Genomic DNA, 23,708 nt, shown 5'->3' with positions numbered 1-23,708 from the left:
CAGCAAGGGCGACTCTGGGAGTAAGGCTGGAAGGTGATGGCCCCTCCCATAAGGGATAAAAGCCAGCCCTCGGGGATGTGTTCTTCGCAGGAAGCAAAGAAGTTCTTTAGGCTCTGAATCTTCACTGAAGCTCTGCTAACTCTGGTTTGTTTTTGAAACTTCTGCTGGTGGATATTTATCAATAATTAGACTTCTGTTCTTGGCAGCCTTTTACAACCTTGAAAGGGGCTTGCTTTTATCTCAGACAATTAGGTTTAAATCACTCTTGGCTGGGAATGCAAAGAATTCCCAGCGCCGCATTAAAAAAAGGTTTGCTTTTATACACAGTTTGCGTTTGTTTAATTTGAACAAGGCTTGGGTCAGAATAGTCCTTTAGCTTGTTATGGGTCCAGGCAGAAATTTTCAACCTTGGCAATTATAGGACGGTGGACTTCCAGAATCCCCCCCAGTCCACACATTTTAAAAACTGCCGAGGTTGAAAACCACGGGTGTTAAGAGTGCAAACCTAGCCTAATGATTTATTATAATTATTTTCTTTCGTTCAGGGCAAGCATCAGCAAGGATCCTTTCTATGACATGCTGGCCACTCGGAAGAGACGGATTGCTAACAAGAAGTAACTCTTGAGGACGGACTCTCATCATCCCTGTGTCCGGTGCAGAGGAAACCTGATGCACCCCAACAAAGCTTGTGTCTTTACTGTCCCTTTGGGAGTGTTGGTGGAACCACAACCATCTCCTGTTCGTCTTTACTTGTTGGGGACTGCGATCCGTCGGTGTCCTGTCCTCCCTGGTAGAGGGAGATTTTTTTTCCCTCTGTGTCTTTTAAGAGTCTTGTTCCTACACCGTACATCCAAACTATTGTCCGTAACGTTGAACCCCCACCGATGTGGCTGGCGTGTGTTCATATATCTCCCTCTCTTCTACTAGACGGCCTTGCTTGAAAAAGCTTCCCGGGGAGTTGCTTTTCTCCCCACAACTGGTATTCCCCCCGCGGTTTATTTCTCTTGGGTTTTTAGCGCAGTCCTCCACGTTGTCTTCTCCAAGAGATTCCCGTTCCGCTTCCAGCAAACTGGATCGAAGGGATCGCCGATCCTTGCTCAAAAAATAAATAAATAAAGGCAGCTGTTCGTTGGCAGGTGAGGGGGGGAAATGATACCTTAAATGACACAGGCTGTTGCTGTGGAAGTTGTGCCCCTTGTACACATGTCCACAAGAGAGGAAGAACCTGCGGTGTGGAGTTCGAGAAACCATAGCTGTTGCGATGGAGCATAAAGCCACAAGTGAAACATGGTTTATCCGTTTTGGTCAAGACTATCTGAAATGATGAGGGTTTTAATCTCAAAGGGTTAGGTCCGTTTATCCAGCCCTCTGTTTAGAAGACATAAAATTGAAGGTTTCCTTCAAGAAAAACAAGACGTTTTGCCATTTTTTTAATCCAACGGATTGGAAATCCTCAGTTAGCCAAAAGAAAAATATGTAAACTTCCTAGTGTATTGCTGGGCATATGGATGATTTTAAAATGTTGGTATCTGACAGTATTTTCTCAGGAGAGCCATCCGTGGCTGACAACAACAGTGAGATCAAAATAATAGCGTTGGTGGTCACCAACCTGATGATATCAAGAACAGGGATCCCAATTGGGCCAAAACTTTTCAATGGTGACAAGGCCAGTAACGAAATTAGAAAAGGTTTAGGCTTAGCTTTTAGTTTAGTAATTTAATTTTAGTTTAGAGGAAAGGCCTCTGAAAGTTTTTGGCTCCTCAAGGTACTACCCCCTTATGATGATACCAAAATCTCCTTTCACTCTTCTTTGTGCTTTGCAACCAGGGTGTGTTTCCAAACGACTCTAGGGAGAGTGCAGAGAAGAGCAATGAAGATGATTAAAGGGACTGGAGGGTGAAGTATAGGATGAAGAATGGTGGCAGGAATCGGGGATGTCTAGTCTAGTGATAAGAAGGACTAGGGGTGACACGATAGCAGCATTCCAGTATTTAAGGGGCTGCCACAAAGAAGAGGGGGTCAATTTAATTTTCCAAAATACCAGATGGGAAGACAAGAAGCAGAAGATCAGGAGTCTTCAAACTTGACAGCTTTAAGGCTTGTGGACTTTAACTCCCAGAATTCCTCCTCCAGTCATGTTAGCTCAGGAATTCTGGGAGTTGAAGTCCACAAGTCTTAAACTTGCCAGGTTTGAAGACCCTTGTTCTTTTCTTTCTATTCTGTATTCTATTCTAAACTCTATTCCTATTCCAAATTCTATTCCTATTCTATATTCTATTCCAGGGGTCTTCAAACTTGACAGCTTTAAGGCTTGTGGACTTCAACTCCCGGAATTCCTCCTCCAGTCATGTTAGCTCAGGAATTCTGGGATTCTATTCTAAACTCTATTCCTATTCCAAATTCTATTCCTATTCCAAATTCTATTCCTATTCTCTATTCTATTCCAGGGGTCTTCAAACTTGACAGCTTTAAGACTTGTGAATTCTGTGGACTCCCAAATTCCTCCTCCAGTCATGTTAGCTCAGGAATTCCGGGAGTTGAAGTCCACAAGTCTTAAACTTGCCAAGTTTGAAGATCTTTGCAGTAGATGAAAACTAATCAAGGAAAGAACCAACCTAGAACTAAGGATAAATTTTCTAAAGGTGAGAAGAGTTAATGGAATAGCTTGCCTGCAGGAGGTGTGGGGGCTCCATCACTGGAGGCTTTTAAAGAGATTGGACAGACATTTGTCCAAAATGGTATAATAAGGTCTCCTGCTCTGGAAAGGAGTTGGACTGGAAGACCTCCAAGGTCCCTTCCAACTCTGTTATCCTGTTAAAACTTGGTTTCCTTGGATATCAGCTAATACTATAATGGGAGATATATCTGCAGGGGTGGATCATTAAAATTGCACCTGTCCCGTCCTGTGCAACTGGGGGAGGGCAGGAATGGGTTGCATAAGTGTACACACACATTGAATGCCCACGAATCATCTTTGCTGGTGCTGATCCTCCTTCTCCAACTTTCCCCAACTTACTTCCCCAACTGTCATATTGTAAGAACTTGCCCAAGAACCTCTTGCTTTTCGGTTGTTCTTATTAAATTGGGGATAAGCTTTGAGACCCTATGATGCCAGCCCCATCCTTCGCGGATTCTGTTATCTCCAACGATTCCTGGAAGGACTGAGATGGAATGCTTCTATTGTTTGTCCTGGATTTTAGGGGGAGGATGAGGCTACAGCATTCATTTAAACCAGGGGTCTCCAACCTTGGCAACTTTTAAGACTTGTGGACTTCAACTCCCAGAATTCCCCAGCTGGCAAAGCAAAGCTGACTGGGGACCTCTGAGAGTTGAAGTCCACCAGGCTTAAAGTTGCCAAGGTTGGAGAATTCTAATTTAAATGACTTGTTTCTAAACCTGGACATCTTTTTTTTTTTAAAGATGTGTGGACTTCAACTCCCAGAATGCCTCAGCCTTGCATGGAGAATTCTGGGAATCGGTTAGGTGCTGGCTAGGGAATTCTGGAAGTTGGGAGTCCACACATCTTAAAAGATGCCCAGGTTGAGAAACACGGATTTAAAAGTTATTGATATTCCTGGTTTCATCTTTCCCCTCCCCTCACCGAGAAGATAAGCAAAATGCCAGTTTATCCGGCCGACATCTTTGTGGCCTAGAAAACTTGGAATGGCCATTGCCGCTGACTGGTTGCCTGCTGCCCTCTAGTGGTCAGGGGAGCCACTATTCTGCCTCAGTTGCCTTGTGTCCGTTATCCTTCCAACAGTGGGAATGTTATAGTTTGGGAGGTATTTTTTGGGGTCTTCAAGGGATTTTTCTGGAGAATTCAATAGCACTTTAGATTCAGCTGGCCTGACAGGTGCGAAATTTAACAGGGAGTTTGGGCTGGGAAGCTCATTTGAAGATTTTTTTGGGGGGTGGGTCACCGCTTGTGGTACATTTAAAAAAAAAATCTTTTTAAGCTTAGGAGTATTTGGAAGACTTCATACTTTTGGAGAGAGAAAAAAAAAAAGCAGCTATATATTTTTGCAAAGGTCGGGCCTGTATTTCTAGGTATGCTTGCTGGAAATAATAGCTTGACAAGACAGATGAAGGCTTAATGCTGGCTCCCAACTAGTCATTGTTCACGACTCGAGGGCCCTCCTCGGTGGCGCAACTCTGCTGGATTTTTAAGTGGCCCGCTGAAAATGAGGCTATGATTGAAACGGATATATCTGAGGCCATTATGCTGAGCCAATGGCAACTTTGTGAGGTGTGGACTTTTAACTCCCAGAATTCCCTAGCCAGCATGGCTGGCTGGCTGAGGAATTCTGGGAATTGAAGTCCACAAGTCTTTAAAAGTTGCTATGGTTGAGGGGCACTGTTCTAAAACTACCTGAAAATGTTGGCTTCACGTGCTTAGGGTGTAATCCTAGCCTATTGTTGTTGTTGTTGTGTCAACCAATCGTACTATCTAGCAGTAGCAAACGTATACCAGCCTTTTTCCATCTGCGCGGGCATTTTGTTTTTCCCAGCAAATGAAGTCTGTTAACTTCCCCGGTTCTATTTTCTTGTACAATATTTCTTAACCACTAAATGTAAAGTAGCTTGTTGTATATAGTGTACATCTGTGTATTGACCCGAGTGCCTGGTTATCAATAAAGTGCACAATATAATTCCATATCTATCGGGGGGGCAATCTTATATGACTGTTTTAAATTCCCATTTAGGCGACGGAGCCACGGCTGAGATCTCAACATGAAAGTCAATTCGAGGAAGGCGGCCAGACTTTGAGGAAAACGTACAGGCTGTCCTTGAGTTACCATCATTCGTTTAGCGTCCATTCATAGGAGGACACTGAAAAAAAGGGGAGTTTGTGACTGGTCCACACACTTAACGTCCGCGGTGGAGTCCTCAGTCATTTGATTTAAAGTTTGGGCAACTGGCAACCAGCATGTTAGGATTGACCAGCATGTTAGGATTGACTTAAGCCCCAATTTGATGTATTTTTAGCAGGCTGACCAAGGAAAGAAGGAAGAAAGGAAAGGGAGGGAGGGATGGAGAAAGGGAGGGAATGATTAAGGGAGAGGAGGAAGGAAGGAAGGGAAGGAGGGAGAGATGGGGGAAGGAGGAAGGAAAGAAGGAAGGAAAGGGAGGGAGAGATGGAGGGAAGGAGGAAGGGAGGAGGGAGAAGGGAAGGAGGAAGGAAAGGAAGAAAGGAAAGGGAGGGAGAGAGGGAGAGGAGGAAAGAAGGAAGGGAAGGAGGGAGAGATGAAGGGAGGGAGAAGGGAAGGAGGAAGGAAGAGAGGGAGGGAGGGGAGGAGGAAGAAAAGGAAGGGAAGGAGGGAGAGATGGAGGGAAGGAGGAAGGAAGGAGGGAGAAGGGAAAGAGGAAGGGAAGGAGGAAGGAAAGAAGGAAGAAGGGGAGGGCAGGAAGAAAAGGAAGGGAGGAAGGAGAGGGAGGAAGGGAAGGAGAAGGGAATGAGGAAGGGAGAGATGGAGAGAGGAAGGAAAGAAGGAAGGAGGGAGGGAGGGGAGGGAGAGAAGAAGGAAGGTTGTAGCATCCTAGGATCATGTGATTGCCAATTGAAACTTCTCAATGTGGAAAGGAGGGTTTGCTTAACATACACATGATCCACTTAACAACTGTGAAAAATCTGACTCAAGTTAAAAACCGCCTTGTCTAGCAACCCAAATTCTGGTTTCGATTGCGGTCGTAACTCTTGTATTACCTTTAATATTTCTGCTTAAATAACTACCATACTAATAAAGAGAAAGTAATTTGAGATCATCCCGGTAACTGCAACCCAAACAAAAGCTGGTCAGACACACGTCGCCATCCTGAAACACAGATAGTTCTCGACTTACAACGGCTCATTTAGTGATCCTTCAAAGTTACAATCACTGAAAAAAAGTGACTTATGACCATTTTTCATACTTATGACTGTTGCAGCACCCCATGGTTATGTGACTTACATTCGGATGCTCGACAATTGATTCACATTTATGACGGTGACCGTGTCTCAGGATCTTTTGCGACCCTTCCGACTAGCAAACTCAACTGGGGAGGCCAGATTCACTTAACAACCGGGTTACTAATTTAACAGCTGCAGGGATTCACTTAGCAATGGTGGCAAGAAAAGTCACTTTTAACACATTCCTCACTTAGCAAACTCTGAGCTCAACTGTGGTCGTAAGTCGAGGACCACCTGTAGTTTATACCCATCAGCTACAACTGGATGTAACTGAACTAACCACAGAAACATGTTTGATTTCATTTCTCGGATTTATATACTATATAAATTTTACATGCCATATTATTTACAAGTGGGGTAAGTGCTTTTTTTTTATCTTTAAAAAAACAAAGATCAAACTTTTATAGACACCTCTGAACAACACGGCTTTTGTATAAATCAAACAGATTATTCAGATGAACTGTATTTAATACAGTTTTTCCCCACTCTTTTGTCTCCTGATGCAGGACCAGTGAATTAAGTGTATCACAGTTTGATAGCGTTTCATCATTTTAAAAAAATAATAATAAAAATTAAAAAGAAAAAAAAAAGAAAAGAAAAAGAAATAAATCACAGTATGAACGTTGTCTGTAACTAGAAACTTGGAAGGAAACGAGGACCAGGCGGCTGAGATTGGTCAGGACGGACGTACATTGCTACATTAAAAATTAACGCAATTAAAAACTTAAAAAGTGGATTTTAATAATAAAATAAAAATTAATAACGGCTCCTCTCCAGGTGGATAACTTAAAGAGATCCACGGCACCTGCTCTCCTCGCTTACTTCTGGCGCAGGCTAGAAGTCCAGATACGGCAGGACAAACCTGAGCAATGAAATAACTCTGCAGGACAGGCAAAGAGATGCCCAAGGGCCAGGCAGAGAATAGGAATAAAAGCAGACACGGAAGGAAGGGCCAGAAATACGAAAGGAGTCGCTTCGAGAGGCCTACAAAATGGACGTCGCAGGCGACGGCTGCAAAAGGCATATCCTGCAAAAGGTTGGGTGAAGAAAAACACCCACGGAAGGAGACATTTCGAGTGGGGTGGGGTGGAAGCACGGGGCTGACTCAAACCCTCTGCAATGGCCCGTCGTCGGTCTCGGAAAAAAAAAGAGATTTCAGGTCGAGCCATTAAGGACAGGCCGGACAGTTGACGCGTGTGGTCTTCGGACATGTCCCGCGATACATTCAAAAATAAAATAAAAATTATAAAAATAAAACCAACCAAAGGCCAAGCGTCCAAACAGCATGCGCTTCACAAGGAGTCCAAAGACAGAAATCCCAACGGAAGGAAAAAATAAAAATAAAAAATATGACGTGGCGTTTCTAGTAGCAGACACGGGAAGAAGGGATAAATAAAAAACCGAGGCGCTCTCTCTCTTTCTCTCTCTTTTCTTTCTCTCTCTTGCTCGTTCTCTCTCTCTCTCTCGCAAACATCCAAGTTGCCTGTGAAATGTTTTAAATAATTAAATTAAATAGTTGCTTATCCGTTGCAGCTTGCTTTAAATTCGGGAAGGTTCCCTTGCCCTGGCAAACATCACGTGGACATAGATAAAAACACATTCAACCTGAGTGGTGGAACGAAGAAAAAGCCAACAGGAGCAGCAGCATTTTGAGATGTTCGGATCCAGGGCGTTATTTCTCCTGGGGACATGGATGATCATCGGGAGGTTTGCAAGTGTTCAGCAGCTGTGGAACGTGTCCCATCCTTTTTGTCACGTTTGGGGAATCGCGGAGAATTTTGTGTTCTTTTTTTTTGTTTTGTTTTTTTTTTAAAAAAAGAAAGACTCAAGGTAAAAACTAAAAAAGGAAAAGAAAAGGGGGGGGAAAAAAAGCGGGACTTTTTTCAATGATAAAATCCTGTACAGTATTTTCTTCTGAAGCACCAATTATGAATATTAAAGAGTCTGTAGGGTTTTGTTTTTCCTGGTCTATAAATACACTATAAGCTGGACTTCCAACGGACATTCCGGATCTGAAAGGCAAAGACAACAATATTATTTGGGGAAACGGAGACCCTAAAAGAGGTTTTAATAGCCTGATACTTTTTAAAGGTAAAAGTTCCCCTCGCGCATACGGGCCAGTTGTTTCCGACTCTAGGGGGCGCTGCTCCTCTCCGCTACAAAGCCGAAGAAGAGCCAGCGCTGTCCGAAGACGTCTCCGTGGTCATGTGGCCAGCAGGACTGAACGCCGAAGGTGCACGGAGGAACGCTGTTCCCTTCCCACCAAAGGGGTCCCTATTTTTCTACTTGCCTTTTTTACATGCTTTCGAACTGTCAGGTTGGCAGAAGCTGGGACAAGTAACGGGAGCTCACTCCGTCATGCGGCGCTGGGGATTTGAACCGCCGAACTGCCGACTTTTCTGATCGATAAGCTCAGCGTCTTAGCCACTGAGATACCGCGTCCTGACACTTTTTAGACTGTGGTAAATCCAGGTAGTCCTTGACTTACAACAATAATGCAGCCTGAATATTGCGGTGTTAAAAGTTGCGATGGTTATAAATGACATCACCCACGTGGCCAGTCCGATTGTCGATTTTCAAAACCGAAAGGCTCTGGCTGCAAAACGATTTTACAACTTCGTTATGACCTCAATTGACCCCAAAATTTCTGCTGCTAAGCGAGAGTGCTGTTAAGTGAGTTTTGTTCTGTTTTACGACCTTCCTTGCCACAGTTGCCAAGGGAATCCCTGAAATTAAATTAATAACAGGGTTGTAAAAGTGAATATCTGACTTCCCTGTGGACTTTGCTTGCCAGAAAGTCGCAAAAGGGACAATGCAATAACCCCAGAACATTGTGACTGTCATAAATACGAGCCAATGATCAAGGGTCCAAACTTTGACCGCGTGATCACGGGGATGCTGCAACAGTCATTAAGTGTGAAAAAGAGTCGTAAGTCACTTTTTTTCTAGTGCCGTTGTAACTTTGGTGACTAAACGAACTTGTTGTAAGCCGAGGGCTACCTCTTAACTCCCCTCAACAGTCAAACCAACCACTTCTCAAACGCTCGGTGCAATTTTACATCGGCTGCCAGCAAAGCAGGTCATTCTTCAACTGGGTTTCCCGAAAGGGACAAGCCACGATGGGCAGTTCTGCGTGTTAGAAGTTCCGCCCATCCTAAAAATTGCCGGGTTTGTGTAAGACCAGACGGTGCACATTGGTTTTTTTTTTCCAACTCTACGATTCTCTGAGTATCCGAAGGAGGATCTCCCTATTGAACTGGTGTAGGATTTCTTGTCTAAGCAGGGGGTTGGAGTAGAAGATCTCTAAAGTCCCTTCCAACTCTGTTCATTCTATTCCCATTCTATTCCTCTTTTCTTCCTCTCTTCTTATTCTATTCTATTCCTCTGTTCTCTTGTATTCCTCTTCTATTCCTCTTTTCTCTTATTCTATTCTATTCCATTCCTCTTCTCTATTCTCTTCTCTATTCTTCTCTTCTATTTCTCTCCTTATTCTATTTCTCTCTTCTCTATGCCATTCCTCTTCTCTTATTCTATTCTATTCATCTCTCTTCTCTTCCTCTTCTCTTATTAAATTCCATTCCTCTTTTCTTCCGCTTCTTATTCTATTCCATTCCTCTCTTCCCCTCTCCCTCTTTTCTATTCCTCTTCTCTTATTCTATTCCATTCCTCTCTTCTCTATTCTATTTCTCTCTTCTCATCCTCTTCTCTATTCCTTTCTTCTCATTATATTCTATTCTATTCCTCTTCTCTTTCTCTCCTCTTATTCTATTCTATTCCTCTATTCTATTGCTCTGTTCTCTTGTATTCCTCTTCTCTTCTATTCCTCTTTTCTCTTCTTCTCTTCTATTCCTCTTTTCTCTTCTCCTCTATTCTCTTCTTCTTCTATTTCTCTCATTCTATTTCTCTCTTCTCTATGCCATTCATCTTCTCTTATTCTATTCATCTCTCTTCTCTTCCTCTTCTCTTATTCCATTCCATTCCTCTCTTTTCTTCCTCTTCTTATTCTATTCCATTCCTCTCTTCCCCTCTCTTCCCCTTTTCTCTCCCTCTTCTCTTATTCTATTCTCTTCCTCTCTTCTCTCTTCTATTTCTCTCTTCTCTTCTGATCAGGTCCCGTATACTCACCACCGCTGTGATCCCTCTGTGGATGGAATCCCTCCCTGCTACTCCTTTCGAGGGTTTTTGCTTTCCGCCAAACAGGGGAAGGGGCTTCCTTGCAGGACGTTGGGCTGTGTTTCCGACAAGCCTCCAAAGAAGACTTGGGCGCCTCCCAGTTTTTGCAATCCTTGACCGGTGGAGCGGGAGGCTTGGGGAGGGGAGGGGCCGAGGCCTCGTCGCCGTCTTCCGATTTCCTGGCCCGCTTCTTCTTTTTCTTCTTCTTCTTCTTGTGTTTGTGTTTGTGGGTCTCGGCCTCGGAGTTGGAGGGAGAGGGGTCGGAATCCTGGCGATGCCTGAAAAGGAGAGCGGAAAGACTGGGAAAGTCAGAGGGGAGGAAAGCGAGGCTGCGGTTTCACAGGATAGAGCGTTGGGAGGGACCTTAAAAGGCCTTCTAGTCCAACCCACGGCGGAGGCTGGAGATCCCGCACCGTTCCAGACTTCTACATCCAAGCAGTCTCTTCTCCCCTTTAAGGAGAACTTGCTTAAATTTACTTTTTCTTCCCCCTCTGAGGCCACACACTTACATACAGGTGATCCTCAACTTGCGACTGCAATGGAGCCCAACACTTCCAAAGCCAGTTCTTAAGTGAGTGTTGCCCCATCTTACAAACCTTTCTTGCCACGATCAGTAAGTGAATCCCTGCAGCTCTTAAGTTAGGAACAGGGCGGTTAAGTCAAACTGGCTTTCCCCCTTGACGTGGTTTGCAAAAGGGTGGACCTTGCGTGATTCCCCAGGATGCGGCCGTCACAAACATGAGTCGTTGGCGTTTGAATTTTGATCACGCGACCGTGAGGATACTACAATAGTAGTTAAGTGTGAACAACGGTCCTTCCCCTGCCCACCCTTACTGTGGTAACTTTGAACAGTCACTAAACAGTTTTGTTTGTTTAGTGACCTCAAAACGAAACAGTTGAGGACTAGCTGCATGTACATTAATAGCAACAGCACTTAGACTTATATCCCGCTTTACAGGCCTCTCTAAAGGGTTTACAGAGTCAGCCTCTTGCTCCCAACAACCCGGGTCCCCATTTTACCCACCTCAGAAGGACGGAAGGCCGAGTCAACCTTGATCGAACTCCTGGCAGTGGGCAGTGTTAGCCTGAAACTCTGCATTCTAACCAGTATGCCTGCCTGCCTGCCTGCCTTCCTCTCACAAAATCTTCCTTCCCAAACAACAGCAGACTTATATACCGCTTTCCAGAGCTTTCCAGCCCTCTCTAAGCGGTTTACAGAGTCAGCCTCTTTGCCCCCAACAATCGGAGTCCTCGTTTTACCGACCTCGGAAGGAGGGAAGGCTGAGTCTACCTTGATCAACTCCTGGCAGTGGGCAGATTTAGCCTGAAACATTGCATTCTAACCACTATGCCTGCCTACCTTCCCAAGCAATAGCAGACTTATATACCGCTCCACAAATAGCAGAGGTATATATACTGCTTTCTAAGTGGTTTACAGAGTCGGCCTCTTGCCCCCAACCATCTGGGTCCTCATTTGACCCACCTCAGAAGGACGGGAGGCTGAGTCAACCTCCAGCCAGTTTATATTCGAACTGCCAAATCGAAGGCAGCTGGCAGTCAGCAGAAGCAGCCTGCAGTACTGCTCTCTAACCACTGCGCCACCACGGCTCGTGATGTAGTATAGCGAAAGAGAAGGGGACTCCTCCTTGCTTCTAAGCGTCCGCGGCCGTTGGGTGGGGCGGCTGGGACGAATGCGGGCTGGCCTAGAGAGAAGGTTGCTACTGTAGGACAAGACCTACCGGCCGTCCTTGGGACTTGACTGTAGAGGCCATTCCTGTGCCTTTGATTCATTCATGGGGTCATTTACTGAGTCATTCATTGGGTCGCTCTTTCGGCCACCCCAGAAAGAAGGGGGCGGAGACTGCTGTGCTACCCCCATGGCAGATAAGGAACTAGGGCTAAAAGAAAGGAAGAGGCTTACAGGCTGCCCCTCTCGATCCCGTACATTTCAACCGCCACTCTCGCACCGCAACCAATTTGCACCCACCTTCCAGTGGCGCGCCACCCTCCGCCATGTTTAGTGGAGACACGTAAATGGTGACGGACAAGCAGAAATAAATAAATATGGGAAGCCACCGAGGGAGCCCAACCCTTCTGTGATTAAGTGGGAAATTTGCGAAGGGAGCTGTTTTGGGTGCCCCTATTGGATGGGCCTTTCTCACGTTTGGTTAAGGACATCGCTGCGGTTCTTAAATGAGGAAGGCGGTTGTTAAGTGAATCTGGCTTCCCCGTGGACTTTGCTTGTCCGGAGGGGAAGGGGAAATCACGGGACTGTCAGCCTCCAAGATTCCTTTCCTTTCCTTTGCAACTTCCGGCTGCCGTAGTAACGGGGGAGTATTAGGCTTTGTCGGTGTGGGAAGTGTACTGGAGGTGTTGAAGAACGTACTGTATAACTTGTGGGGAAAACTTTATTGTCTATGCTTATTGGCTTGTTTACTGTGCAACTGTGGTTTTTTTTTATCAAACTAGGCCAAAGTCAGTGGCCAGATGTCTGCATCACCACCTGAAGATGCCCCGCATGACATACACATCTTCGATTGGATGGACAGTTTGAACTACTGTGGGTGGGAACGTTGCCATCACTTTGTGCGCGTGTGTTTTTCTCGCACGTAAATCCTCAAGATTCAGAATTTCTTTGATGCTACCACTTGATTTCCAGTAAAAGTTCTTTTCTCTATATTAATGGAGTCTAAGAGAGTCTTTCTTGGATTTGGAATGGAACACCACCTGACAAGAGACCCCGGGACACTGCACCCGTCACAAATGTGAGTCAGTTGTCAGGCGTCTGAATGTAATCACGTGACCTTGCGGTGGGGGGGATGTTGCAATGGCCATAAGTCACTTTTTTTTTTTCAGGGCCGTGGTAACTTTGAGCGGTCGTTAAATGAACTGTTGAAAGAGTTGGGAAAGAGCTGTATAGGTAGCCCTCGACTTAACGACCCCAACTTCCTGCTGCTAAGTGAGACAGCTGTGAAGTGAGCTTTGCTAAGTGAATCCCTGCAGTGTCAACTCTGAAAGCCTTCCTGGCCTGCTCTTGAGTCGCCACAGGCAGGAAGCGGGAGGAGAAATTGACTATATATAAAATATATATAAAACCCCATTTACGTCCCAAGCTCCCACCGTGCCATTTGCTCACCTGGACTCTTTCTCCTTGTGTTTATCTTTTAACTTCTTCTTCTTCTTGGACTTCTTCCGCTTCCGTCCCTTTAGTTCGTCGAGAGAAGGGTCTGGCAAGATTTTGGGGGGTTTCTTTTCGGGGGCACAGTCGCTGGCCTCGGGACTTAGGGAAACGCGCTTTTTCCTGTCGAGGTTGTGGCTCAAACGGCTTTTGTAATAATCGTACTTACTATAGGGGCTACTGTAAACATGACTTGATTTGCTATAGTCTCTCTCGGAATGGGTCGGCTTCCTCTCCTGGTTATGCCGGGGCACGTGGGAGGCCGAGTAGTAGTAACTGTACGACCGGCACGCATCCCACCTCCTCGGCGTCTCCTGGTAGTGCCGCTCCCTGCTCCACGACCTCTCTCCCCCTTTCCCGTAACTGGGCCTGCTCCGTTCAGAGTCCGTTTGGCCTCGGCTGCGGGGTCTGTAGGGAGGGTACTTCCCCAAACTCCTGGCGGGATCGGGACTACCCGGGAACCTGTAGTAGCTGGTGCCGTGGTATTCCCGCCGGGGCTGCTCCTGCTGTTTCCCTCGCTCCCTACTGTAAGCGCACCTCTGCTTACTGCAGTGTCCATCAGGCTGGCTCCGTCCACCCGCCCCGTCAGCCTCCTCCTCCGCCTCCTCGTCTTCCTCCGTTTCAGAACGCTTCCTTTTAGGACGATAATATTCTTGGTCGGTTTTTTTGTAACCGTGGGCTTTCTCCTTCGGGCCCGGCTTTTCAAGGCTTCTTCGAAGCGGCTCGCTGCTGTCCGCTGGTTTGCTTTGTTCCGTCTTTGAACTCTGGCTCTCGGCAGGAGTTTTGGGTTGGGGAAGGGGAGAATTCTCGGTACACGGGGCGTCCTTGCTGCTCGGAGGGCTGCCCTGCCTTTCCGGACCCGTCTCGGGGGCCTTTAGGGGAGTTTTTAGATTTGGGGGCTTAGATTCACCGTCCAACCTCATCTGGGTGCTCTGGGGGTCTGGCGTTTCTGGCGGTCCTGCCTGTCCTTCAGCAGGCTCTGGGCTCTTCTCTGAAGCTGCTTTCTCCTCTTTGGATACCCCTGCCCTTTCTTGACCGTCCCCTTCTCCAGGTGAGGCCGCTTCATCTGTTCCTGGGGAACCGTGTTGCCGGTCGTTCTCAAGCGGCCTGTTTTCTGTCTGGGCAATCCTTTCACAAGAGTCCTTCGTGGTCGCAGTGACGTTGGGGTCCGGAAATATTACGGGGCTTGGGATACTGTTGGGAAGGGCACCGGGGGCCTTTTCAGAAGCATCCTCGGCCATGGGTTTTTCTGGTTCAGGAGGGCTGCTGGTCAAGAAGAGAAAGACAGGTCAAGATAGACATCACCACTTAAACCTTTAAATGGAAACGAGCCCTGACGACATCAGTTGAGACAGGTATAGTTTTATCGGAAGTGTGTTGCAGTAATGCAAAGCTAGGACTGAGAATCGCGTGCCCAAATCCCTAAGTTCACCTTTTCCCTCCTCGTCACCCACTCCGTGTAGCCAATCAGGCCCAGGTAAGATGTTTCCATAACAGTTGGTCCAAGCATAGTTTGGTATGAAGCTTCCCTCTTTCTTCCAGCTGGGTGACCTTGAGGCAGCCTCTTGAGAAGATACAGCGCATTTACTTCCATTTCCCCAACCATTCCCCCATCTCCCCCCAGTCCATGCCAGTCTGGTACCATACAGCAAACATTAGGTGGTAGCTGACATGGGATTTGAACCCGAGAAGGCCTTAAAAGTGCTTTTAACTTCTAGAGAACCTTTTAAAAGGGGGCAGGGAAAAATAAACCCGACGAGGACTCTAGACATCTGACGATAGAGATTTTGTGAGGCCCATCACAAGGTTATCTTTTCAAAAGAAGCTTGTTTTCCTCATATCATAAGATACAATTCTATCTGATCCAAAATCTTTCAGCACAGAAGGCTTCAGAGGCGTCGCGATTCATTTCTTCAAAGGCAAACAGATTAAAATGCAAACTTGGGAACGTTTTTGTTTCTTATCTCAAAACCTTTGCTTCATCCCACATTCCCTCCGTTCTTGAAATAGGCAGGAAGAATTTACCAGCAAGAGCAGGCCGCACAGTGAAGCAATTAAGACTGTGGCTTGCAAGTTTCAATCAATGAAGGCAGCCATTCCGATTTAAAGAACTATAGGCAACTTAATAAACAAATTTATAAAATTGGCCAATTTCTAGGCAGATTAGCCTAGAAAATATACCTGTTGTCACTTTTATAAAGCAGAAAGTGCATCTTTTAAAGGTGAAGACAACTTGGTTCCTCTTTTAACAAAATCGGCTGAATCGTATCACCCTGAGGCCCAATAAACTTTGTCCAACAAATCAGTTTTAGTTTGCTTTTTAACTGGAGCGTAGCTATTTTGCCTTTACAAATTTATAAATTTGTGTTCCCCAGGAGGAGAAACATGGAAAACATAATAAAAAACAGAAAGGGAATAGAATGATGTGGCTATGTGACTTGAATATCCAGCTAAGATATAGGCGTTAAGTCTAGATGTGCTCCAAGCACCAGTTATTTAATTTTTTGCATTTTCAGCATCTTTGGTGGCGTACATGGGATTCCTCTCTAATTTTATCTCCACAACAACCTTGTGAGGATGGTTGATCTGAGAAAGGGGTGGCTGGCTTACAAGGGTTTTTTTTTCTTTCCAATTTTGTATCTTCCCCATGTCAAGCCAACATCAAAACTACTATCCTATGCAGCCGGTTATCTAAACTAACATCACCTGGTTTAAAGGTGCGTTTCTTTTACAGTAAGCTAATCTCCTGCTTCTTAAAATTCAGAACCTAGTTAGAAGAGAGAGACGACTGTTTTACCTGGAGTCCCCAGGCAAGGTTTTTGACTGCTTATATCTGAAGGAATCGGAGACGTCTTCTTCAGGGACTGAGGACAAAGCTTTCGGAGAACCCTGTAGATTCAAAACGGACAAGGGTTAACACAACGATGAGCAAGGGGATCGGATAGACTATAGATTCTGGTATGAAATCTGGAGTGGTAAAATCAGCCCATGTGACTTGCTCCCAAGAAAAGATAATGGCTACCAACTTGCCTTCCATCGAGAACCTGTATACTGCACGAGTCAAAAAGAGGGCTGTGAAAATATCTACAGACCCTTCACATCCGGGACATTAATTGTTTCAACTCCAACCCTCAAAACAACGCTATAGAGCACTGCACACAAGAACAACAAGATACAAGGACATTTTTTTCCCAAATGCCATCACTCTGCTAAACAAATAATTCCCTCAATACTGTCCAACTATTTACAAAGTCTGCAGTACTATTACTATTAATCTTCTCATCCCTCCTTATCACCCATCCCCTACCACTTGTGAGTGTAGGACTGTAACTTTGTCGCTTGCATCCTTACAATTTATATTGACTGTTTCCTAGTAGGATTTGATTGCTTATTGTACCCTATGACTATCATTAAGTGCTGTACCTGATGATTCTTGACTCTTGACGAATGTATTTTTTGTTTTATGTCTACTGAGAGCATTTGTACCAAGACAAATTCCTTGTGTGTCCAATCACACTTGGCCAATAAAGAACTCTATGCTATGCTATGCTATGCTATGCTACGCTACTCTACTTTACTCTACTCTATTCTTATTGTACCCTAGGACTATTATTAAATGTTGTACCTGATGATTCTCGACCCTTGAAGAATGTATCTTTTCTTTTATGTACACTGAGAGCATTTGCACCAAAACAAATTCCTTGTGTGTCCAATCATACTTGGCCAATAAAGAATTCTATGCTATGCTATGCTACGCTACTCACCTTTACTCTATTCTTATTGTACCCTAGGACTATTATTGAGTATTGTACCTGATGATTCCTGATACTTGACAAATGTATCTTTTCTTTTATGTATACTAGAGCATTTGCACCAAGACAAATTCCTTGTGTGTCCAATCACACCTAGAATTCTAAGTGTGAATTCTAATAAAGAATTCTATTCTATTCTAAGAAGAGTGCAACCATCAACTGGAAGAAAAACAGGACCAGGGATTCCTTTTGGATATAGCACGGGGTTCAATGGTCACCTACTTCTGTAGCCTTTTCCGGTTCTTCTCAGAAAAGGTGGTCTAGATGGACCCTGAGGCCGCATGTGTGGGAAGCCAGCCTTTAAGCGTTGAGTTCTGGCTTTTCCCCTTTCAATTCAGGAGCCCCAAACCTTATTCTGAAGTTAAAGAAGGAAGAGCTATGAACAGAACTAGTCCTCGACTTACAACCATTCATTAAGCGACCGTGCAAAGTTACCACCGCCCTGACAAAAGTGACTTTACGATCATTTTTTAACACTTACAACCATTGCACTAACCCAACACCCCCACCCCCCATCCCGTGCTTGTGTGATCCAAATTCAGGCACTTGGCAACTGACTCATATTTATGACGGGCACAAGTGTCCCGGGAGGGATTATGTCATCCGCTTTTGCGACCTTCTGACAAGCAAAGTCAACGGGGAAGCCAGATTCACTGAACAACCGCATCACTAACTTAAAAACTGCAGAGATGCGCTTTTAACAACGGTGTCAAGAAAGGTCCGTAAAATAGGGCAAAGCCAACTTTAACCACTGTCTCCCCTTAAGCCATACATTTTGGGGGCCTCTACTGTGGTCGTTAAATCGAGGATTACGCGCATTCCAAGGAATCTACTCACTTTTCCGGGCAATCCGTTGGTTTTGGGAAACGGGTGATCCGCCACTTTCACGGGCTTCCCTTGAGAGGTGGGATCACTTCCCATTGGTCTGTTCTGCTTCGGGGCGTCGTTTAGGCTAATGGAGACCATGACGGTTATGTTTTGAGGCAACTCGGGCTGGGAACTTTCTTTCTCCGGCTTGTGGCAGGGCGTGCACGAGTCCTCCAGCCCGCCGGCCGTGTCTTCTAGTAAAATGCCGTTGGACACTTTGACGTGGCCATTCTCCTTCAACAGCCCTTTGGATTCCTCCTCCGATTCTTCGGAGGATTCTGCTCCGTAGGGAACCAAGAGGCTGGGGCTGTGTTTGGCCTTGCCGTTCATGATCAGCTTGGAAGCGGATTTGCCCGGGGAGGCCGGTTTGGAGACTTGATTAGCAGCCGAGGAGACGGTGGAAGTACTTGAGGTAGATTGCACCGCGGAAGGGTTGGAAATGGTGGAGGACGGGGCGGGCTTGTTGAGGCTCTCCAAGGTGCAGCTGGGGTGAGAGATGGTTTGGCGAGTGGGCAGCTTGTTGTTGTGAATACTGAGGGTGAGTTTGGGCTTCTTGGAGGAATCCGGGGGGCCCGCCGTGGCCGAGCGGTTCATGGTCCACTTGGAGATGGACAAGGAAGGCGCCGAAGGAGATTTGACGAGGGAAGCGTTGCTAGAAATGGCCGCCGTACTGCTGGGGGTTTCCTTCAGGGATCCGGTTCCGTTCAAATGATTCGAATTCTGCAGTTATGCAAACGGAGAAAACGAGAAGCCCAAGAAAATAAGACGTAGATCTGAAACCTGAAATATTCCTATTAGGAATGGTACCAGGAGGTTATAGTAAAGAAAAGATTTATTTAATTATACATGTTCTAACAGCGGCTAGGATTGTATTTGCCCAAAACTGGAAAAGTGATAAAATACCGATAATTGGAAAAATATTTGAATGTGCAGAAATGAATAGATTGACACTAGAAATTAAAGAAAAAGAAACGGAATATTACATGATATGGAATATGTTTTATCAAAGGATAGAGAATAGAACTCAAAAAAGATCTGATGTATTTATAGAGCAATTAGAGAAATTTAAGCAAAATTATAATGTGCGATATTATTATGTATATGGGAATATATACAGGAACATTGATGTTAGATTTGATAAGAATATCATTTATAATGTTCAAATGATTGAAATATGTACCCAAGCTGACACACTATTGAAATGGAATGATTTGTTATATATAAAAAACAATTAAAAATTTAATAATATTTTTTAAAAAGCCAGGGGGTCTGCAACTTCAAACACTCAAAGAGCCATTTGGACCACAGAAAAGAAAACATCGGGAGCCAATAATTTAACAACTGGCGTGACTGGGCGGGCGTGTGGCCAACTCGACTGTCACTTACTCCCACCCAGTCACCTCCTGTTCTGGAATATGGAGCGAGTCTCCATCCCCCGCCATCACCCTTACCTTCTCAGGCTAGGTGAGGAGTGACGGGAAGGGGAGGGCCCAGCCAGGGGTGGGATCAGCTGACAGGGAGCCGCATGTGGCTCCAGAGACACAGGTTGCGGACCCCCGACACAGACAGAGCGATGGATGAAAACTCCCTTTCTTGAATTAAAGTCGGGCTTTCTAAGCAGATGGCCCTTAACTTACCTTCACCATGTGTGGAGGGAGCTGAGGTCCAATAAATCCAGGGTTACTTTGTTTATTACCGATCACCCGTTGATTGATAACCGGTCGGGGAGAAGACTGCCCCGGCGTGTGGACCGAATGGACGTGTTCGGCACCATTTTTCAAGTCATGGGTCCTAATTTTTAAAAAAGAGTCGCGTTAAGCCATACGTTCACTTCCCTTTTCACAAACTGACCTAAGGTTCTTTTCTTAGGGTGGGCATCCTTATTCGTCACCAGGAAACACGAGTGACTCTGCCGCGTGTGGCACACCAGAAGCGGGGCAAAAACCCAAGTTAGGTCCTGGCGCCAAGGGTAAAACAAAAAATATCTATTTTCAAAAGCTGGACTTTACCTGATGTAAAACAGCACATAGGCTTGTTGATTTAATACAGTCCTGATGTCACTGTTTGAAACAGTGGAATCATTCATCTGGTACCACTGCCCGTTACTGGCCTAAAACAAAAAAAAAAACAGAATTACAGCAAAAAAAGGATTGTGGTCTGTAAATCTATTCCCCAATGTGAGGCAAAGCCAAACCTCCATCGAACATCTTAGATGGTTACCTTCCTTAGATATTGACTTATAACATATATCCTATGTAACTCTAGGGAAAGGGTCTTCCAACTTGACAGCTTGAAGACTTGTGGACTTCAACACCCAGAATTCCTCCTCCACTCACGTTAGCTCAGGGATTCTGGGAGTTGAAGTCCACAAGTCTTAAACTTGACAAGTTTGAAGCCCCTTGCTCTAGCCTGCTGTATTATGGGGATTTTATTATGGTTTTACCTTAATTTAATATTTTATCTTGGATATTATATTGACCACCAATGTGCATCCATCTACCTGTGTTTCCCTGAAAATAAGACTAGGTCTTTTTTTGCTCCAAAGACGCATTAGGCTTATTTTCCAGTTAGGTCTTATTTTGGGGTAAATACGATACTAAATGCGTCCATCTGGCTGACGACCTTAACTGGGGCTTATTTTTGAGGTAGGGCTTATATTGCCAGCCTCCTGAAAAATCATGCTAGAGCTTATTTTCCGGTTGGGTCTTATTTTCGGGAAAACATTGTGTGTGTGTGTGTGTCTCTCTCTCTCTCTCTTTCCCCACCCCATATGTATTTGCTGATGCCTTAAACTTATATTTGTGTTTGCATATATAATGTGTTTCACTAGCATTGTATATCAGGGACTGCATGGCCTCTGTTGATGCCATATGCTAAATAAAATAAATTTAAAAACTTCAACCTCCTGTACCTTCGTTTTAAAGAATGCCTACGCTTCCCACTGAGATGTCAAGAGGCATTTTTTCAAAATAAAAGTGGGAGGATGGAAAACCAAGCCCATGCTTCATTTAGAAGTGGACCCCACCCGATGTTTCTCTTCTAGAAGGAGAGACAACTGTTGGTCAGCCAAAAAGAGATAAAAATTCTTCCTGTTCAGTGTCAATGAAGGAGGCCCAGCCTGTTTCAAAGCCTCCCATCATTTTTGCAGGAAAATATGCATCCTTAAAAGATGCATCGCTATCTTAGATACTCCAGATGACGGTAAAGAACATTGGGAAAGGCAGCTATGTTAAAAATTTAATTAGAAAAATGGCTTTTTTTAAAAGGCTGGTGGGAGGAGAAACAGTGCCCTCTGATGGATTTTAGTGAAATATATATTGACTAAGCAATGAAATTATTTTGTTTAGCAGCAGGAGAAGGGGAAAAGGTTCCAGAAAAGGCTCATATAGCCCTAGGTTTTGGAGCAAGCATTTAGTAAAAGCCTAAAAGTAAGCACAAACTTCTCGAGAGGAAGAATTGCCTTAAAAGCCGCGTTTTTCAACCTTGGCAACTTGGAAGACGTCTGGATTTCAACTCCCGGAATCCCCCAGCCAAGCATGCAGGGTTGAGAAATCTTGCCTTAAAATAATTAAAAGCCTGGGTCTTTACATTTTACACTGGTTTAGATTAATTCCTTCCCCTAGCAATGATCCCAGAGTTATGGGTTAGTGCAGAGGTCCCTAAACTTGGCAACTTTAAGACTTGTGGACTTCAACTCCCAGAATTCTCCAGCCAGCTAATTCTGGGAGTTGAAGTCTACAAGTCTTAAAGTTGCCAAGTTGGACGACCCCTGGATTAGTGGAATCAAGTATTCTTCCTTGGAACAACGATTTGGGCTGCACTCTGTTGCCATCACCCATTTCAAATTGTAACCAGTTATACTGTTAGGGCCACTTGCTCTGGGACAACTTTTCTTGAACGTCTGAGAATAGTTGAGACGAGAAAGATAAGAACAGGTTTACCTTTATGTAGCAGTAATAATGTCCAGCATGACAGCTGAAGCCCGTATGGACTAGCACTGCATAAAGTGCATAAATGATTGGTTCTCCATTGGGTTGGGACATGTATGGTCGGATATCTAAATATTCTGGGTATTTCACTTCCTAAACCAGAGGAGACAGAGAGGCGTTTCTGAGTTTGCATACAGAATCCCACTTAAAACACAGAGAAAAGCAACACCCTAAGAATTAAACTTTTACGCTTATCTCTACAGAGGACATTGGTCCACACAATGATGTTTGTGAAAATGCCACAAGTGAGTGACCCCTGAGCATCGCACACTGCCCCTTCTATTTTTATACAATCCTTTATCTGGTTTCATTCTCAGCTGGTTGTGGGTACTTTCATATATACAGGTAATCCTTGATTTACGACTACAGCCGAGCCCAGAATTTATCTTGTTGAGTGATACAGTTGTTAAATGAGTTTTGCCCTGTTTTACGGCCATTCTTGTCACAGTTGTGAAGGGAATCACTGCAGTTCTTAAGTTAGTAACATGGCGGTGAAGTGAATCTAGCTTCCACCCAGGGACTTTGGATTGTCAAAAAGTCGCAAACGTTTATCACAAGACCCTGGGGCGACACTGAGACCGTCATAACTGTGAACCAGTTGCCAAGCAGGGAAACTTTGATCATGTGACCATAGGGATGCTACAACAGATAAGTGTGAAAAAACAGTCGGTCACTTTTTTTCCAGCGCCGTTGTAACTGCGAACAATCACTCAATGGAACTATTGTTAAGTTGAGCGTGTTACTTGTACTTCATTTATATTGCTAAAGGGCTACGCCACGATTTAAGGAAGCTCATGTCTTACCTTTGTGATTTTGCCACCACTGAAATTGGCAAACCGTTTGAGGGACAAGGTGAGGACATTTGATGCCCGGTGTATCGTAAACCGCTTGGATGCAGGAACCATTTTTTTACACCTAAAAACAAAAGGGAGATTCTTCAAGACTTTTTTTCCCCCTCACTATTTTCAGAAGTTCAACCAACTACTTCCTATTTGGAAATCGGTGTCTGAAAACAGGTTTAGGTTTTCTTAAAAGACATGAAAGAGAGGTCGAATTATTCCTCTTTTCCTTCCACTCTTAAGACTCACCCTCCTTCGATATCCCTTTGGGCCAGGAGCCTCCAAACTTGGCAACTTTAAGACTTGTGGACTTCAACTCCCAGAATCCCCCCCAGCCAGCATGCATGGCTGGCTGAGGAATTCTGGGAGTTGAAGTCCACAAGTCTTAAAGTTGCCAAGTTTGAAAAACAGTGCCCTAGAGATTACTGGGACGGGGGGAGAGAGATCTAGAGGAGATCTTTTCATTATCCTCAAAGGATGCATTTAAGGAGCAAACACAGGGCAAAACATATACATGCCATCCCTCGCTAAATTAACTATAGCATAGCAAAACCAGTTTGGCATTAAATACGAGGTTTTTTAACCACGCCAGACGTAGAAGAACAATCAATCAATCAATGAACTAGAAAACATAGGAATTCTCTTTCTTACTTGCTACATTTATATGCATTTTCTCCATCCAGCTGTTCAGGCTTGACAAACTGTTCCAGAGCTTTGTTGACACTTTGAGCTGACTGGAAGGGAGGAAAAAAAAAACATGGTCACTGGGGGAATCCTGGGAGTCGAAGTCCACATGCTTCTTAAAATTTCCAAGGTTGAGAAACACTTTTCTAGGATGCCAGGGCTCAGATTAGATGGCTGTTTTTCTGGAATGTCACCCGGGCTTACAAGAACGTCTAGATT

The 23,708-nt window shown here is 44.8% G+C and overlaps 2 protein-coding genes across 5 annotated transcripts in view; one reads left to right on the top strand and one right to left on the bottom strand.

Annotated features, from left to right (window-relative positions):
- The window catches only part of CYTH3 (cytohesin 3), a 28,404-nt gene extending 23,750 nt beyond the window's left edge, over positions 1-4,654 (top strand). The window contains exons 12-13 of one of the 2 annotated variants that reach the window (XR_015739554.1): positions 546-1,832; positions 1,877-4,654. Coding sequence is in view for 1 of the 2 variants with exons in the window: in XM_026704292.2 (XP_026560077.1) it covers positions 546-618 (73 nt within the window). In the remaining variant the exon portion in view is untranslated. Of the gene's footprint in view, positions 1-545 lie in introns of both variants that reach the window. The other variant, XM_026704292.2, reaches the window with a different exon arrangement.
- Positions 4,655-6,239: 1,585 nt separating this feature from the next.
- The window catches only part of USP42 (ubiquitin specific peptidase 42), a 35,625-nt gene continuing 18,156 nt past the window's right edge, over positions 6,240-23,708 (bottom strand). The window contains exons 8-18 of one of the 3 annotated variants that reach the window (XM_087942053.1): positions 23,457-23,539; positions 22,770-22,881; positions 21,919-22,059; positions 19,987-20,087; positions 19,615-19,768; positions 17,948-18,697; positions 16,096-16,187; positions 13,257-14,564; positions 11,860-12,018; positions 10,073-10,398; positions 7,724-7,959 (exon numbers count right to left, since the gene is read on the bottom strand). In XM_087942053.1, coding sequence (XP_087798179.1) covers positions 7,916-7,959; positions 10,073-10,398; positions 11,860-12,018; positions 13,257-14,564; positions 16,096-16,187; positions 17,948-18,697; positions 19,615-19,768; positions 19,987-20,087; positions 21,919-22,059; positions 22,770-22,881; positions 23,457-23,539 — 3,270 coding nt within the window. In that variant the 3' untranslated portion in view covers positions 7,724-7,915. Of the gene's footprint in view, positions 7,960-10,072; positions 10,399-11,859; positions 12,019-13,256; positions 14,565-16,095; positions 16,188-17,947; positions 18,698-19,614; positions 19,769-19,986; positions 20,088-21,918; positions 22,060-22,769; positions 22,882-23,456; positions 23,540-23,708 lie in introns of all 3 variants that reach the window. The other 2 variants (XM_087942051.1, XM_087942052.1) reach the window with 2 other exon arrangements.

The sequence above is a fragment of the Pseudonaja textilis genome, chromosome 14, assembly GCF_049901715.1.
Source record: "Pseudonaja textilis isolate UNSWEBS1 chromosome 14, rPseTex1.2, whole genome shotgun sequence".
NCBI classification, from domain to species: domain Eukaryota; kingdom Metazoa; phylum Chordata; class Lepidosauria; order Squamata; family Elapidae; genus Pseudonaja; species Pseudonaja textilis.
This window is presented reverse-complemented; position numbering and strand designations above follow the sequence as displayed.